We start from the raw sequence: 16,566 nt of genomic DNA, 5'->3' as shown, positions 1-16,566 counted from the left end.
TGAATTATTATTGTGAATTTCCTTTTAATGAAGTTACTAATTCTCTGACTTTAGTTTCAAATTTCTTTGATTTAATAATCATTTCTGAAATAATAAATGGATTTTTTAATACGTAGTCCGTATAAAGAATATATAATTGTGATAAAAATTCTCCAAGAACTGGTGCTGATTGAGGTGAAGCTATAACTAAAAACTCAACTCCAGTTTGTGTATGTAAACATTGTAATGAAAAATTACTTGTTTGTATTTTTTGAATTCCATCACTCTCTTTTAATAATGGATTTATCTGACTTGCAACTACACTAAATCCATGAAAAGATGATGCTAAATATAATGGATCATTTTCAGTTCTTTTAGTTGGTTTTTCACTAAAATCTCTCATCCACTGAAGAGTACCTGTTTTATTGATAATAATGACACTATAAATTTGAACATTCATGTTTTATTTTTTAAAGTTCTTTTTTTGTTATAAAAATACTATTTTCTATTAATTTTTTTTTAAACCAATTTTATTCTTTCGTTCAATTAATAACACTCTATTGAGGTTGTTTAATTCATTGATTGTATAAGATGATCAAATAAATCTTCTGGTGTACTATATTTAAATAACGAAATGAATTCTTCCCATTGAGCACCAAGACTTTCTACCATTGGTTTAATAATGGTATTTAACTCATCAAGAGTATTAACATTTTTTATCATATTATAGTATTTTTCTCCTACAACTTTAATAAAGTCTGGCTCAATAATTAATGGGACATTCTTTTCTCTTAGCTTCTGAATAATTTCTTTATCTTTTTCTTCATCAAATGGTGTTATTTTTTTTCCAACGTAATTGTTTACTATTTTGTCTATCTTTTCTTTCCTTTTGTCATTACTTGCCATTAAATTTATATTTGAAAAAGTGAATTGAGTTGTTGGTTGGACAAATCCAAATGGAGTTGATTGTTGTTGATTAGAAAGATTTCCATTAGTTTGTAAAAGGAATGGATTTTGTTGTTGGGAAGAAATTGTATTTGTTTTACATTCTTGTTGAAAATTAAAAGCAAAACCATTTGTTTGTTTGTCATTGGTTGGTTTTTCAATACTTTGTTCTGAAAAATATTGTGGTGTTATTTGGAATTCTGGTTTAAAGTCATTGGTTTGTCCAGGGTTAAATCGAAGTTCAACAGGACTTATACTAGTTTTCATTAATTGGTCAATGCTAATGTTATTAACATTATCTCCTTTTTTCTTTTCTCCTTTTTCTATTTCTATTTCACTTGCTGACGTAGAACTATCATCATTCATTGAAATACTACTACAGTCATCATCATCGTCATCACAGTCTATAAACTGACCATCTTCAGGTTCATAATTTGTTAATTTAGTTTTTGGTTTTATTTCAGTATGTAACTCTTTTGTTTGGGTTTGTTCTTTTTCTTTAATTGCATTATCACCACTAATAATACTTGAACTTTTCATAGGAAAAACAAAAGGATTTTGAAAAGGGTGTAATGTGTCTGAAGATTGTGTTTTAGTAATAGTTGGTGTAGAACCAAAACCATTAAATAAATTGTTTGTGTTTTGTTGTTGTTGAGAGGGTTGGTCAAGCTTTAAATTGAACATTGTTTTTGATGATGAAATAGTAATAATGAAGTTCTTTTAAAGAAACTACGAGACAACAACTTTTTTCTTAGATAATAAATAATTATAATAAACTTATAATTAAAATGAAGAAGATAAAAGAAAAACAAAATGAAGGGTTTTAGTTTTTTTCTTAAAAAAAAGAATAATTCAAATATGAAAAATTAAATTTTACATACCAACTGATTGATCACCCCCATAAGGACCAGAAATGTAACTTCCACCATTGTAGTCAGAATATACATCTTTTGGATATTGTTGAGTTATAGGTTGTTGTGGTTGAATTGGGATTTGTTCTTGTTGTGCTGAGGTAGCAAGATATAGTTGTATGATTTCATTATAACGAGAGATTTGACTTTTTAAAGCCAGTCTAAATTCATAGGCTTTAAAATAACCAGGATTTTGTTCTTTGAGTTTAGTAAGAATGTATAATGTTGTTTCACGTTGCACTGATTTTTTTTCTAATTCTCTTACAATTTCGTCGTCTGTATAATAAAATTGTAAATATTGTTCAATATTTGATTGAATATAAGAAATATCATAAACATTTTGTTGTGATGCTACTCTTTGTTGAATTCCTATAGATGGTTGTGATTGATATGATGGATAATTTCCATGGCTTTGAAACATTGGAGGTGCTCCTGAATATTGTGATTGTCCATAACTTTGATATTGAGGAGGTTGTGTAGGTGGTTGATAAGATTGATAGAGAGGTTGTCCTTGAACATTCCTTTCAGGAATAGGAGTATTTTGTTGAGGGCCACTAGAGATAGAGCCATTAGGAGGTGGATTTGTGCTCATTGGCTTAACTTTAGAAATTTCGAGTTTAATTTTTGGAAAAAATAAATGTTTTATTATATTTGTAGTAATAATTTACTATAAATTATAGTTTATTGTTTGCAGTTAAAAACAAAAGAGAAAAATATTTTTGGGAGATTTGAAAAATAAAATCATAACGCAAATACTTAATAGTTAAAAATGAATTTATGAAAGCATCACCATTAAATAATCAACAAGAACAATAAAAATAATTGCTAATATTGCTAGTATTACTTGGTGCGGTGTTTCTGAATTTACTGGTAATACTCCATGACCTAATACAACAATATCAACTTTTGGTGATCTAAAGTTAGAGGTAAACATAACTTGTGCAACGGCTGCATTATTTCTTCCACCTCCATAATGACTAGCACTAAATATAGTAAGAACTTTATGGTTATCTGTATATTCAAATCCTTGAGTTTTTACTTCATGACTTCTTATAATTAATGATAAATTATTATCACTTAAGAAACGATTAACAATATCTGGACCAAATTTACATCCAATACCACGAATAGAATTACAAGCACCTTCATTATTTTGTGGATCTGACCAAAGTAAATTCGCTGCTAATTCAGGTACATTAGCATCTTGCATAAAAATATTTCCTCGAGGTAAATTATTAATATCATTCAATGTAATTGGTTGTGGTGGAATACCTCCATGAACAACAAAAACAGAAGTGCCTATCACATGTGCATAAGGAAGTGATTTGAAAAATTCACAAATCACCTGATATGTTTCAGTATCATATTTACCTAAACATTCATTTTTAAATCCATACATCCAATGTAATTCAGGATCTTCATGATTACCACGAGCAAGAAATATTGTTTCTGGTGATGAACAAAGTGCTCCCATTAATGCAGTAATAACTTCAATTCCTTGTTTACCTCGATCAACATAATCTCCATTAAATAAATATTGCCGATTATTTATTCCTTGTGAAAATACTTGTACAATTTCTTCATATTGACCATGAACATCTCCTATTACAGTAGTTGGAAGACGTGTAGGAATATAAACTAATGATGGTCTTATTTTCATGGTCCTAGTAGCCCATTGAGTGAGTCGAATAAAGTCTTGTTTAGGAAGAATTTTAGTTTTTAAAGACTGAATCAAAGAATAAGCAATTCTAGGAGACATTGATGAAGATTGTTCTGGTAACTTAAAGGGTCGATGAATATAAGGAATTAACAATGATAAGACTGAAGGAAAGAATAATAAAATTAAAAAATTTGATGATTCTGGTTTAATAGTAAATATTGTTATCCCCGAAATAATAATACTGAAAAATAATAAATAACTTACCACATAAATCCATTTCATTTTCTTTCTTTTTTATTCACAAAGAATTAAAATTTATAAGTTGACTTTTTTTTGAAGTTCGAATTTCAAAAGAACTGACAAGTTTCATTTTCTTTATTTTATCAAACCACCAAACTAAAATTTTTGGTATATAATTTTATTGTCATATATTACATTTTCTAAAAAGAATATTTGAATGAGTGATTTATTACTTAATTGATAATATTCATCAAATTAGATATTTCCTTTTCTTAAGTTTGTTATTTGTAATTATTGACCAAATTTACTATAATAATACAACGATATTTATCATGAATTTTATGAATAAAGGAAAATTGAATCATTAAGAATAAAACCCTTATTAAAAAATTCCCGAAAGAATGTGATAAGATGAAGTAATAAAAAAACCCTTTTTCAAAGACGTAGACATGAGTTTACACCACGAAACAAACCAGAAAAATGAAATAAAAATTTTTTGATACAGTAGTATTTAGTTTTTTAAATGATTAAATAGAAACCCTATAAAAGGGTTAGAAGAATAATAATTAATCAATAAATGACTGAAGCTACTACTACACCTGTTGAAACACCAATTGTTTGTAACATTCGTGATGCTGCTGGACTTGAAGGTAAACTTGTAACTTTCAAAGGATGGGCATATCATATTCGTAAAGCTCGTAAGACTCTTATTTTTGTTGAATTAAGAGATGGTTCTGGATATTGTCAATGTGTTATTTTTGGCAAAGAGCTTTGTGAACCAGAAAAAGTTAAATTATTAACTCGTGAATGTTCACTTGAAATTACAGGTAGACTTAATGCTTATGCTGGTAAGAATCATCCACCTGAAATTGCTGATATATTAAATCTTGAAATGCAAGTTACTGAATGGAAAGTTATTGGAGAATCACCAATTGATCTTGAGAATATTATTAATAAAGATTCTTCTATTCCACAAAAAATGCAAAATAGACATATTGTAATTAGATCTGAACATACTCAACAAGTTCTTCAATTAAGATCTGAAATTCAATGGTATTTTAGAAAATATTATCATGATAATCATTTTACTGAAATCCAACCACCAACAATTGTTAAGACTCAATGTGAAGGTGGTTCTACATTATTTAAACTTCAATATTTCAATGAACCAGCTTATTTAACTCAATCTTCTCAATTATATCTTGAGTCTGTTATTGCTTCTCTTGGAAAATCATTCTGTATGCTTTCATCATACAGAGCTGAACAATCAAGAACTGTTAGACATCTTGCTGAATATCTTCATCTTGAAGCAGAACTTCCATTTATTTCATTTGAAGATCTTTTGAACCATCTTGAAGATCTTGTTTGTACTGTTATTGATAATGTTATGGCTGTTCATGGTGACAAAATTAGAAAGATGAATCCACATTTAAAACTACCAACTAGACCATTCAAAAGAATGACTTATGCTGATGCCATTAAATATTGTAATGATCATGGAATTCTTAACAAAGATAAACCATTTGAATATGGTGAAGATATTTCTGAAAAACCAGAAAGACAAATGACTGATGAAATTGGATGTCCAATTTTCATGATTCATTTCCCAAGTAAGATGAAGGCATTTTATATGTCTAAAGTTCCAGGTCATCCAGATTTAACTGAGTCTGTTGATCTTTTAATGCCAGGTGTAGGTGAAATTGTTGGTGGTTCAATGAGAATTTGGAACTATGATGAACTTATGGGTGCTTACAAAGCAAATGGATTAAACCCAGACCCATATTATTGGTATACTCAACAAAGAAAGTATGGTTCTTGCCCACATGGAGGTTATGGTCTTGGAGTTGAACGTTTAGTTATGTGGTTACTTGGAGAAGACCATATTAGAAAGGTCTGTTTGTACCCAAGATATCTTGAGAGATGTGAGCCATAATTATTTGATTTTTTTGGTTGATTCTTTGTTATTTTTACAATAAGTTTTAATTGAAAAAATAAGAATTAGTTTAAATAGAAATTCAGTATAAAATTTAAAAATTACTTTATTTGTTTAAAAAAATAGTTAAAGTCATTTTAACAGAAGATTGTTTTATAGTAAATTAATAAAATGAACATTATATCGAATAAAATAGAGTTAATATTTCATATTTCTTTGTATGTTTTCTCACTTTTTAATTACTGGTGATTTAATTTTCATAAACTTATTTAATTGGTTGAGAAGAATGAGTAAACCGTAACATTTTTTATTTACTAAATTTAAAAATGTATTTCTGAATTGAAGAATATAAATATGAAATAATAAATTCTATTCTTTATTTAAGATTATACATACAATACAAAGAAATATGATATTTAAAAGAATTACAGATTAATTCTTGAATTTCTTTATTTTATCTTTCAATTTATATCTGATTTTCTTCTTCTACTTCAATTTCTTCTTTTATTCTCCATTTTAAATATATATTTCTACTTGTTCTTCTTCTTACTTATTTAATTTCTTTTTTTTTTTACTATTCTGTTAATTTCTTCATCTCTTTTTGCCTTTTTTTTGTTTTTTTTGTAATATCTTTTATTCTTATATATTTTCCCTTTGTCTTGGTTATTCTCATAACAATGTTGGTTAACCCTTCTACCTGTATTATGGTATTTGCACTTATACTAATTACTTTTATTTTAATTATACGTGTGTTGAAATGAGAATTGGATATAGTAAATTTAAATATAATAAAATGTAATAAAGTGATTATGAATATTGTTTTGTTGATAATGACTATAGTAATGTTAATGGTAATGTTATCTAAATCAATTTGTTGGTATATAATTAGTTCTATGTGATTTTTATTACATTTTTTGTGATGTAGAAATAAACTTATATTTATTTCAAATATTAAAAAGAGAAGAAACTTTATAAAAGGATAAATGATAAAGGTGTGGTTGAATTAAACTAAACTCTTATTAAAGATGCAGAATAATCAATTAACAATAACCCTTTTATTTGTTTTGATTCCTTTCTATTTTAAATCAATAAGTTTTGATAATGATAGACAAAAAGTAAAAAAGCAAACACATTCTATATTTAATACTCTTTCATTTATTTTTTTAACTATTTGGTTTTAATGCTGATTTAATAAAAATAAGACTCATTTATAATATTATTTATTAAATCATTTTTTATCTCATGTTATTCTTTTTTCCCATAACTCACAAATACTCTAACAAAAATAAAGTTTTAATTTTAAAAATGAACAAATCATTTACTTTATATTAATATTTTTACATAAATCCTTATTAAAAATGTTTTAAATATGTCAAAACAATAAAATTGTATTAAATGATTATTTTTTTTATCAATTGTATGGTTATAACTTTAAATAAATAGTTTACATAAGTAAATTTTCATATTATTAGAGAAACAAATCAGTTAATAAATGAAATATATGAATAAGAAATAATAAAAGTGATGATATATTAAAGACATTATAAACAACATAAAGATATTTAATACCAACTATAAATGATAAATTTTTGGTTCAATGCTAAAATTAAAATAACTTAATAAATAATAATTTAATTGTACTGTAAATAACTAAATAATAATCTATTTTTAAGAAAAAATCAAAAACTTCTCATAAAGAGGAAATTTTATATCCCTATTTTTTTCACTTTTAGATTAAATTAGAAGAATACTTCATGTCTATAAAAAATAAATTAACAAATTAATTACATGAACAATATATCATTCAATCCAAATGACTTCTTTATATCAGATAATTTACTATTGTTTTGGTTAATAGTTACTCGTTTATCATTTATAATATTACTAAATAAAAAAGAATTTACAGCTTTTCCAAGTTCCATCATTTTTGTTTGATTCATTAAATATGTATCTTTATAATATATACGAGTAATTCTCTCCATTTGATGTGATTTTTTTGATTTTCTAGATGGTTTTGATTCAAACCAAAACCCATATTCTAGACAAAGATCGAATAGAAAGTTCTGTGTAAATATTCTCTTATTCTTTTCATACCTTCTTGTTGAGGTAGTTTGACTAACTCCTCCTGCAACCTCTTTCTTCATAATTAATTGACTTTGAGTATCTGCAAGTTTTGCAACTTCTATTTCTTGTTTATCTATATAAAGATTAACTAAACGTGGCATAGTAACTGTAACTTTTGATTGTTTTCCTGGATGTTCTACTGAAAAAGAACACTTAGAATTCATTAAACAGAGTAATGCTGCTTGTTGGTAACTTTCAAGGTTCTTCATTTCTCTCTTTTTAAGAGTATATTTTGCTTCATCCTTTTTAAACTTTTTTCTTTCAGACCCATGAGACTTCTGGCAATTTGTTGATTTTTCATCTTGAGATATACTAAAATCATTTTTTGAAGATTGAATCTGAATTGAGTCCATGAATGAATAAGCAAATGAGGTCAGATCTATGACTCAGGGTTTATATTATAACGCCATGAATGTAATATTTATCTCAACCAGATACTATATATATCCAAAGTATTTTTTGTTTAGAACATTTCAAAAGAACCAAGTGGAATATTCAATGATTTATTCTTTCATTATTTTTAAATAAAAAAGAATCAACATTATCTTTCGAACCAGTGTTTTATTTTATGGTTTTTTCTATATCTTTTGTTATTTTGTTTTTTTTAGACTTTCTTTTTGCTTATTCATACCGATATTTACGTTTTATTTTTAAAACTAATGTTTTTGAAAAATACAAGACATGAATTTAATGCAATTTTCAGTAAAAATAAAAATAATACAACTTTAGATTTTAATTTAAAGTAATTCTAATTCTAAATAACATATAACCCCTAAAATAAATAGAACTTTCTTTATTATTTTCTCATCTCTAATAAATTTTGTGAACCATTTTTCTTTCCAGTAAAATTCTTGGTTAACATTATTTAATTATTTGAAGTATTTTTTTTTTACGAAAAACCAAAATTCTTGTTTCTCTATGTTATAAATAATCTTAAATTTCCTTTAATTTTTTCCTAGTTGTTGAATAATTTCTCAAAAAAAAAAATGGATATTACTCCTCTTATTCTCTATCTTACAAGTAACTAAATAATTAATTATACATAAATAATTAGATATTCTTCATTCTTTACTTCATTCATACCTCGGTTTGTATTTCTTTTATTTTTATGAAATTTACAATAAAAATTAAACAATTTTATTCATAACTATTTAAATTAAACTTCGCTATTAAAAAAATCAGTCTTATACTAAAATCTTGAAACATTCATTTCTCAAGCGAAGCTTTGAGGTAAATAAAAGAATTTAGTTTAAAAGAAAAAATAAAAGTTAATCATTGAAAGGTTAAAGTAGTTGTTTTACAATTTTTTATGATTGTAGAGATACAAACTATTTTTTCAATTACTTTGAAAAGTTGATAAAAATTATATTATATTTTTTTATAACAATCAATAAGTCTTTTAGTCTATGTACTAAATAGATTTTATATATGATATTAGTCTTTGTCAATACACAAAATTAATTTTGTCCTCTTATTTATATTTATTCATAAACTATAAATCAATATTATAAATCCTATTATTTTATTTTATATTTAAATAACAAAATTATTTATAATTCCATTACTATGAAATGAAAATCAAAAATAATAGAAAATAGTATAAATCATAATACTTTAATTTTAGAATCAAATAGAACATATTCACTTTTTAAGATGAAAATTTTCAGATGCAGGCTATCAAAGAGGGTATATTAAAGGTTATTTCTATTGGATTAAAACCTGAAGAATTTTTTGAAGCAAAATATCAAAAGATTGTATATTCTGTTGGTAGGTTTTATGATATGATTAAAAACCAAGCATTTGAATTAAATGCTAAAGGCAATGAAAGAGTCACAGGATATACTAACCTTCTTATTGTAGGTGTTTGTATTTTTTCATTAATAATATTGTCACATAAGAAAGCATGTGGAGTTTATCAATCAATGAATAAATTTTGGATGATTATTTTTAATTTTGCTTTATCTCTAGGGGCGTTTTTCGGTTTTATTGTTCATGCATTTGCTATTCCTTCAGATATTCTTGAAGGGCTTTGGTATTGCCTTTATACATTTTTAATTATAGCATTGATGTTAAGATTTTTCCAAGTATTTTGGGAATGTAGTGTAACTGTATTTTTGTTAATGTTACCACAGTTAATAGTTTTTGGTTATTTTGATATTATTGCATGTTGGTATTATGACAAATTCCTTTTTATTGGGGTTTATGTTCTCTTTTTTGGATTGTTTATGGGATTCATACATTTCGTTCATATCTGTACTCGTAGTGGTAAATATATTCTTTATTCTTTTAGTGATTTAATTGGACTTATATCTGTTATAGTTCAAATAACTTCTATTAGATATGGAAATTGGGATAAAAATGGGTTTTTCCATCTTGGAGTTTCCTTTTATGTATTAGTGAATACAATTTCATTTAGTACAATCTCTTTATCATCATCAAAAAAAGGAAAAACGAAATTAGATTGAAGAGGTTAATGGCTGATTCAATTATTTTAGTTATTAATTATTTATTTTGATAAGAAATATTTAATTAAAGAAAAAAAAAAAAACATTAACAATACAATTAATTAATTTTCTTAGTATAAATCAATAAACAATTTTTGAGGTACCAAAAATAAATCTTGTTTCTATGATTTTTTTAAAATAATAGTTTCAGATGCAAAAAATTGGTGAAGGTATCTTAACTGTACTTAAACTTTCTATTAATCCCTTTAAATTTATAGGAACAAAGTGTAAAAAAATTCATTTTGCATTTAAAGGGTTTTTTGATCTAATTGAAAATCATCAAATTGAATTAAATTATAGTCCAAATGAACGAGTGACTGGATTTACTAATCTTCTCATTGCATGTCTTTGTATTCTTTCTTTTATAGTAGTAATATTTTCAAAAACACGTGGTTCACATAATTTAATTAATAAAATATGGATGATGTGTTTTGATATAACACTTTCTATTGGAGCGACATTAGGATTTATTGTTCATGGATTAAAAATACCAGGTGGAATTATTGGAGGACTTTGGTATTGTCTTTATCTTTTTTTATTAGTAGCTTTAATGTTTAGATTTTTTCAAGCATTTTGGGATTGTAATAAAAAGACATGTCTTTGGATGACTCCTTTTTTAATTATTTTAGCTTATATTCATCTTATTGCTTGTTGGAAATATGATACATTTCTTTATATTGGATCATATGCTATTCTCTTTGGTTTTATTATGGGAATTACTCAACTTGTTTTTATATTTACTCGTAATTCAGGATATGTTCTTCATCTTATTGCTGATTTTGTAGCACTTGGAGCTTTTATATTTGAAGCTACTAATTTTCGGTTTGAAGATTGGGACCAAAATGGGTTTTTCCATTTAGGAATTTGTCTTTATGTGTTAATGAGTACATTTGCATTTGTTGCTTCACTTCCACCAATTGTTGATCGTAAAGAAAGGGAATTAGAACTTAAAGAAATTAAAGGGATAGAAGATTCATTTGAATATCAAAAACTTCCAGAAAGTGTTGATACAGTTAATTAATTTTATTTTCAATTCTTTTTGAAGGAATAGAAGTTATCTGACTTATCCTTTGGTTTGGTCCAAATTTAATAAATATTGGGTGCCAATATATTAAAATAAAGTCATAAAATATCAATAAAGGAACTTTCATTCTTTGAATAAATAACAAAATAATCCACGTCTTTACAAATGGCAATGACTGGTATCTTTTTAACAAATCAAGTCACAAAAAATCAAATTCGATGAAGTACTTCAACCCTTTCAATCTTTAAATTTGTTCATTTTCAAAACAACTAATAATGCAAGCTACGGGAAAACCACATTCAAAAACTTCTAAGTCTAAAAAATCTGGTTCAAAAGCTAATAAAAAACCAGCAACTTCAAGTGTTAAACCAAATACACCAGCTGCACCAGTTGATCCATCAGTAATTCCACCTGAAATTAAAGAACCAACTGAAACTTTATCTACTATGTATAAAGATGAAAAATGTTTCCCAGAAGGAGAAAATATGCAATATACACAAGAATGGAACTTACAAAGATTCACAAGTGCTGAAGCTAGAGAACGTGAAAGAGCATTAATTGATATTGAAGATTATAGAAAAGCTGCAGCAATTCATAAAAGTGTTAGACAATGGGCTCAACAATGGATTAAACCAGGAATGTCAGATCTTTTTGTTGCAGAAAATATTGAGAGAAAAGTTAGAGAAGAATGTGAAGTTGATGGAGTAAATACTACAGAACGAGGTATGGCTTTTCCTTGTGGTCTTTCTGTAAATTCATGTGCAGCACATTTCACACCAAATCCAAATGATCCATTATCATTCTATAAAACTGATGATGTTGTTAAAATTGATTTTGGAGTACATGTTAATGGTCATTTAATTGATTCAGCTTTTACCATGACTTGGGATCCTGCTTTACAACCAATTCTTGATTGCTCTAAAGATGCTACTAATACAGGTATTAAAAATATTGGTGTTGATGTTAGATTATGTGATATAGGTGATGCTATTGAAGAAGTTATGAGCAGTTATGAAGTTGAAATTAAAGGAAAAACTTATCAATTACAACCAGTTAGAAACCTTTCTGGACATATGGTTGGTTCATATGCTGTTCATGCTGGTAAATCTATTCCAATTTGTAAAGGTGGACCTCAAACTAAAATGGAAGAAGGTGAAGTTTATGCTCTTGAAACATTTGCTACTACTGGCAGAGGACGTGTTGATGACTCAGGACCTGCTTCTCATTATATGGTTGATGCTAATGCATTTGATTATCCAGTTAGAGATGGAAATGCAAAGAGATTACTTCATGCTCTTGACGCTAATTTCAAGACATTAGCTTTTTGTAGAAGATATGTTGACAAAATTGGATTTGCTAAATGGCAAATGCCATTTAAATTCCTTGTTGATGATGGATGTGTTAATGCATATCCACCATTATCAGATTGTCACGGAAGTTATGTTGCACAATTTGAGCATACCATTTATCTTAAGCCAACTTGTAAGGAAGTTCTTTCAAGAAGTTTTGATTATTAAATTCATTTTGGCTTTGTTATATTTGATATTCTTTCTTTTTTGAATTTTAAAATAATATTTTCATTATAACGGTCTTTTGTTAATTTGTAAGTATAAAGAAATATTGTTTTATTATGATTAATTTATAAATTAAAATATAGTTAAAATGAAAAAAAATTAGGTTTATAGAAAAAGAACTATTAGAAAGTTAAAAAGAAAAGAAATAAAAAAACCTAGTATTTCTTATAAACCCCCAGATCTAATCAAATCAGTTGTCAACGTCCATGGCTAGCAACAAAAAGATTGAACTCTATATCCCAAGACACTGGTTTGTTTATAAGTTATAACCTTGTTTATTAAAATAATAAGAGTATTAACTTTATAGTTCCGTTACTCATACTTTGATCGCTGCCGATGATCATGCTGCTGTTCAAATTTTAGTTCCACACGTTAATGAAAATGGTGTTATTTTACCAGAATCAACTGTTTACACTGTTAAAGGAAGTGTCAGAAAGGATGGTATTTCTGATCATTCACTTAATAGACAATTCCAAAAGGACGGATTCCTTAAGACCGTTGTTCCAAAGAACATGATGATCTAATTGACGTTGTCTGATTTTTTTTATGACTTAATTACTTGTTCTTTTTTATTGTTTTTTTATTTATGTTTTTTAAAAACAAAATATAAAATGTTATTGATAATTTGTATTTGGTTTATTTATTATGTATTATTCTTGAGGTTGAAGGTGGTAGATATGAAACGCTACATAAACATTAATACAAATTCAAACTTCGACTCTCATACTTATTATCTGGTTATGACGTTGGATTTGAATTAGAAATGTATTAGTTAATGCTACAAATGGTGTAACAATTTATTTTGGTTGAATATTACTTATTGTACTATAAGAAATAGTATTTATAAATAAAGAAATTAAGAAATAGATATTATCCAAGGAAAAGGATTTGCTAAGATGTGGTTAATACGAAAAGAAAATTAATCATAATAATATAGTGGTAATGAAATGTTTTCTTCTCTCTTTCATAAATTAAATTAAAATAAAGAAAATGAAATTATTTAAAATTTAAATAAAAATCAAGCAATAAGATAAAAAAACAAAATAAACAGATGAAGTTTGAGAAAAATTTAATAGAAAGAAATAAAATAAAGGAGTGTTTTTTTTAATTTTCCAAGAAAAATTTAAAGAATAAATTAAACAAAGAAACTAAAACTACCCTTTAAAAAAAAGCAAAAAGATAGTATTAGACTCCCCTAAACTAGGAAGAATAGATGAAAATTCTATTAATACATAAATAATTAATTATTATTTATTTAGTTAAAATTTTGTTATTTTGAATTTGTATATTTAAAATTTTGTTCTATATATTGTATGAAGGAATTTACTCTGTTTAGTTTTATAAATATCAAAAAAATTTGAATAGATAAAAGAAATAAATAGTTTTTGAATAAAAATAATGTAAAAGAAAAATACTTTTGGAAATAGTATCCTTTATGATTTTATCATTAGTACTTTTTTTAAATGAATATTTTTATTCTGTAGATCTAGAACGCAACTGGAAAAGTCAAAAAAAAAGAATAGCAGTAAAATACGAAATTATAAACTGAAGAAAAATCCATAGAAAAATCGTTACCATCTGAGAATAGGAATTAAATTTTTCATTAAAATTTTTTTGTGGCTACCACATCATCATATTTTTAGAAAAAAAAATTTTATGTGTTATAATTATGTTTATAATGCCACTTACTTTTTTATTTTCTTTCAAATGGTTTAACGAAGTCATTCTTTTTTAAAAAAAACTAACTTACTAGATTGAATAAAATAAATCTAATTTCAAGAAAAGGAAATGATAAAAAAGAAAAAGACAAAGAATGTTATAGAAGTTTTGAATAAAGGAGTCATACTAAAAATATCACATCTCAGAATTACTTTTTTTTACAGATGGAACTATAAATTCATTTATCGGAAAAATTACTCTTTATTTCATCGAATGAATCCATCATGTCAATTTTTTGTTCCTATTGTAGTACGTCCATCTGCTAATTATTCTTTTTCGTTTGTTTTTTGATTAATAAAAAGAAATAGAGTAGTAAAAGTACTTATTTTTTAGAGCCTCTACTGGCAATTCTCCTTCTGAACATCTTATTGATGAAGAAAGTCTTCCAGTTCCTCCTCGTTCAACACAGCCAGTACCATTTGATTCAGTTAATTCATGTTATTGTGATAATTGTATATTTGAAAGTAATGAAAGTGAAGAAGAATATCTTGATGATAGTTTATTTGATTCAGTTTTTTAATACTTTAATTATTGTATAATTGACTTGTTAATTGCACATTTTAAAGAATTTTCTTCACTAAAAATATATTTTTTAAAGTCCATTTCGGTAGTATCGCATTTTTTGTTTAGTGATATTGTTTCTTCTTATATTATTTTTAATTTTGAATAAGAAACAGTTGATTCAAAGAAAAATAAATGACTTTCAATTTATCGTATTTCTTATTGTTTATTCATTTTAATTAAATAAATAAAAATATATAAAAAATATTAACTTTTTCAAGGAAGGATTAATAAAAATAAGTATTTATCAAAAAAAATACGTTTGATAGAGGTTATTTATTTCAAAAAACTCTTCTAGTGAGTATAGAGTATGTGGGTCATAATCTGTTCATATAGCCAATATATAAATTATAAGGAATTAATAAAAGTATCAAATAAAAAATAAACATCATAATGTTTGGTTAATATTAAAGTGTTATGTAATTTGGATAAAAGAAAATGGAAGTTAAAAGGTTCCAATGAAATATAGAATGAGTTTTCATTTCATTTCAATTTCATTTACAACAATATTCAATAATAGTATTTGATAGTATTGAATCGTTTCTTATTTTTACTGATAATGAAGAAATATTTGAAGAATGATGAAGAAGTAAATATGTAATATCATTCAGTAAATTTAAAAGAGAGAGAAAAGTAAAATAATGTAATATATATAAAATATAATAAAATGTTGAAATACACTACTATTACATGTGAAATCAATAGGATTAGTCATGTTTTTAATAAATATTTTTCATTAACATCAATTCATATTCCATCATCAACACTTCATTTTGAAACAGACGTTTCATTGAATGAGAAGAAGAATTAAAGAAGAATAAAAAGCATCAAGAAATTGTTTTATGAATATTAAAGAAGTGAATAAAGAAATAAAATACAATTTATTTTAAAATATAAATTAAGAAAATCAATAACAATTGAATATAATTATCATATTTAAAGATAATTAAAGGATGGTATTGATTATCAAATTTATATTCTTTGATACTATTATTTTTTAATTATAAATTAAAGTTATGCTTTTAAATGAATTGAGAAAATAATAAGTAGGAAATAATGAAATATTTATATATAACATCAATAAATATATTTGAATTATTCAAGAAATAGTTATTTTGATAACATTATAATTATATTTCATTATAAAATATCAATTTAATTTTATTTCTAATAAAATATTAATTTATTTAAATATTCTTATTTGGTATTTTATTAATTTGCCATTGATTCTTTACAATCTTTATTTCACATCTTCACTTTTTTATCTGCTCATTATTTATTTATCATTCCCTTTCTCTTTTTCTATTCTTTCCACTTTATTAATTATTTTATTCTTATTCTATTTTAATAATGTACTTATTATTTTTATGTCCATTCAATTCATATGAGTTA

At 25.2% G+C, this 16,566-nt stretch overlaps 11 protein-coding genes across 11 annotated transcripts, besides 2 other annotated features; 6 read left to right on the top strand and 5 right to left on the bottom strand.

Annotated features, from left to right (window-relative positions):
• Positions 1-7: 7 nt before the first annotated feature.
• On the bottom strand, positions 8-439 carry EHI_126960 (Synbindin, putative; the record flags this gene model as incomplete). Its single annotated transcript, XM_646455.1, has 1 exon — positions 8-439. One exon carries the CDS (start codon positions 437-439, stop codon positions 8-10), a length of 432 nt encoding a protein of 143 aa, XP_651547.1.
• A 110-nt stretch (positions 440-549) lies between these two features.
• EHI_126950 (uncharacterized protein) lies at positions 550-1,608 on the bottom strand (the record flags this gene model as incomplete). Its single annotated transcript, XM_646454.1, has 1 exon — positions 550-1,608. One exon carries the CDS (start codon positions 1,606-1,608, stop codon positions 550-552), a length of 1,059 nt encoding a protein of 352 aa, XP_651546.1.
• A 189-nt stretch (positions 1,609-1,797) lies between these two features.
• On the bottom strand, positions 1,798-2,427 carry EHI_126940 (uncharacterized protein; the record flags this gene model as incomplete). The annotated part of the gene is made up of 1 exon (XM_646453.1): positions 1,798-2,427. One exon carries the CDS (start codon positions 2,425-2,427, stop codon positions 1,798-1,800), a length of 630 nt encoding a protein of 209 aa, XP_651545.1.
• Positions 2,428-2,610: 183 nt separating this feature from the next.
• EHI_126930 (serine/threonine protein phosphatase type 5, putative) lies at positions 2,611-3,777 on the bottom strand (the record flags this gene model as incomplete). Its single annotated transcript, XM_646452.1, has 1 exon — positions 2,611-3,777. One exon carries the CDS (start codon positions 3,775-3,777, stop codon positions 2,611-2,613), a length of 1,167 nt encoding a protein of 388 aa, XP_651544.1.
• A 535-nt stretch (positions 3,778-4,312) lies between these two features.
• EHI_126920 (asparaginyl-tRNA synthetase, putative) lies at positions 4,313-5,689 on the top strand (the record flags this gene model as incomplete). The annotated part of the gene is made up of 1 exon (XM_646451.2): positions 4,313-5,689. The coding sequence occupies one exon, from the start codon at positions 4,313-4,315 to the stop codon at positions 5,666-5,668; it is 1,356 nt and encodes a 451-aa protein (XP_651543.1). The 3' UTR covers positions 5,669-5,689.
• A 1,763-nt stretch (positions 5,690-7,452) lies between these two features.
• EHI_126910 (uncharacterized protein) lies at positions 7,453-8,145 on the bottom strand (the record flags this gene model as incomplete). The annotated part of the gene is made up of 1 exon (XM_646450.1): positions 7,453-8,145. One exon carries the CDS (start codon positions 8,143-8,145, stop codon positions 7,453-7,455), a length of 693 nt encoding a protein of 230 aa, XP_651542.1.
• Positions 8,146-9,459: 1,314 nt separating this feature from the next.
• Positions 9,460-10,257, top strand: EHI_126900 (uncharacterized protein; the record flags this gene model as incomplete). The annotated part of the gene is made up of 1 exon (XM_646449.1): positions 9,460-10,257. The coding sequence occupies one exon, from the start codon at positions 9,460-9,462 to the stop codon at positions 10,255-10,257; it is 798 nt and encodes a 265-aa protein (XP_651541.1).
• A 190-nt stretch (positions 10,258-10,447) lies between these two features.
• Positions 10,448-11,317, top strand: EHI_126890 (uncharacterized protein; the record flags this gene model as incomplete). The annotated part of the gene is made up of 1 exon (XM_646448.1): positions 10,448-11,317. One exon carries the CDS (start codon positions 10,448-10,450, stop codon positions 11,315-11,317), a length of 870 nt encoding a protein of 289 aa, XP_651540.1.
• A 278-nt stretch (positions 11,318-11,595) lies between these two features.
• Positions 11,596-12,837, top strand: EHI_126880 (methionine aminopeptidase, putative; the record flags this gene model as incomplete). Its single annotated transcript, XM_646447.2, has 1 exon — positions 11,596-12,837. One exon carries the CDS (start codon positions 11,596-11,598, stop codon positions 12,835-12,837), a length of 1,242 nt encoding a protein of 413 aa, XP_651539.2.
• A 263-nt stretch (positions 12,838-13,100) lies between these two features.
• On the top strand, positions 13,101-13,418 carry EHI_126870 (40S ribosomal protein S21, putative; the record flags this gene model as incomplete). Its single annotated transcript, XM_646446.1, has 2 exons — positions 13,101-13,144; positions 13,202-13,418. 2 exons carry the CDS (start codon positions 13,101-13,103, stop codon positions 13,416-13,418), a joined length of 261 nt encoding a protein of 86 aa, XP_651538.1.
• Positions 13,419-13,559: 141 nt separating this feature from the next.
• Positions 13,560-13,728: a repeat region.
• Positions 13,729-13,871: 143 nt separating this feature from the next.
• Positions 13,872-14,145: a repeat region.
• Positions 14,146-14,826: 681 nt separating this feature from the next.
• EHI_126860 (uncharacterized protein) lies at positions 14,827-15,133 on the top strand (the record flags this gene model as incomplete). Its single annotated transcript, XM_001913470.1, has 2 exons — positions 14,827-14,891; positions 14,947-15,133. 2 exons carry the CDS (start codon positions 14,827-14,829, stop codon positions 15,131-15,133), a joined length of 252 nt encoding a protein of 83 aa, XP_001913505.1.
• Between the last annotated feature and the right edge of the window lie 1,433 nt (positions 15,134-16,566).

This window comes from Entamoeba histolytica, genomic scaffold (genome assembly GCF_000208925.1).
Source record: "Entamoeba histolytica HM-1:IMSS scf_1104750518239 genomic scaffold, whole genome shotgun sequence".
NCBI lineage: Eukaryota > Evosea > Mastigamoebida > Endamoebidae > Entamoeba > Entamoeba histolytica.
Note: the sequence above shows the minus strand (reverse complement) of the source record. Positions and strands in the feature narration are given on the sequence as shown.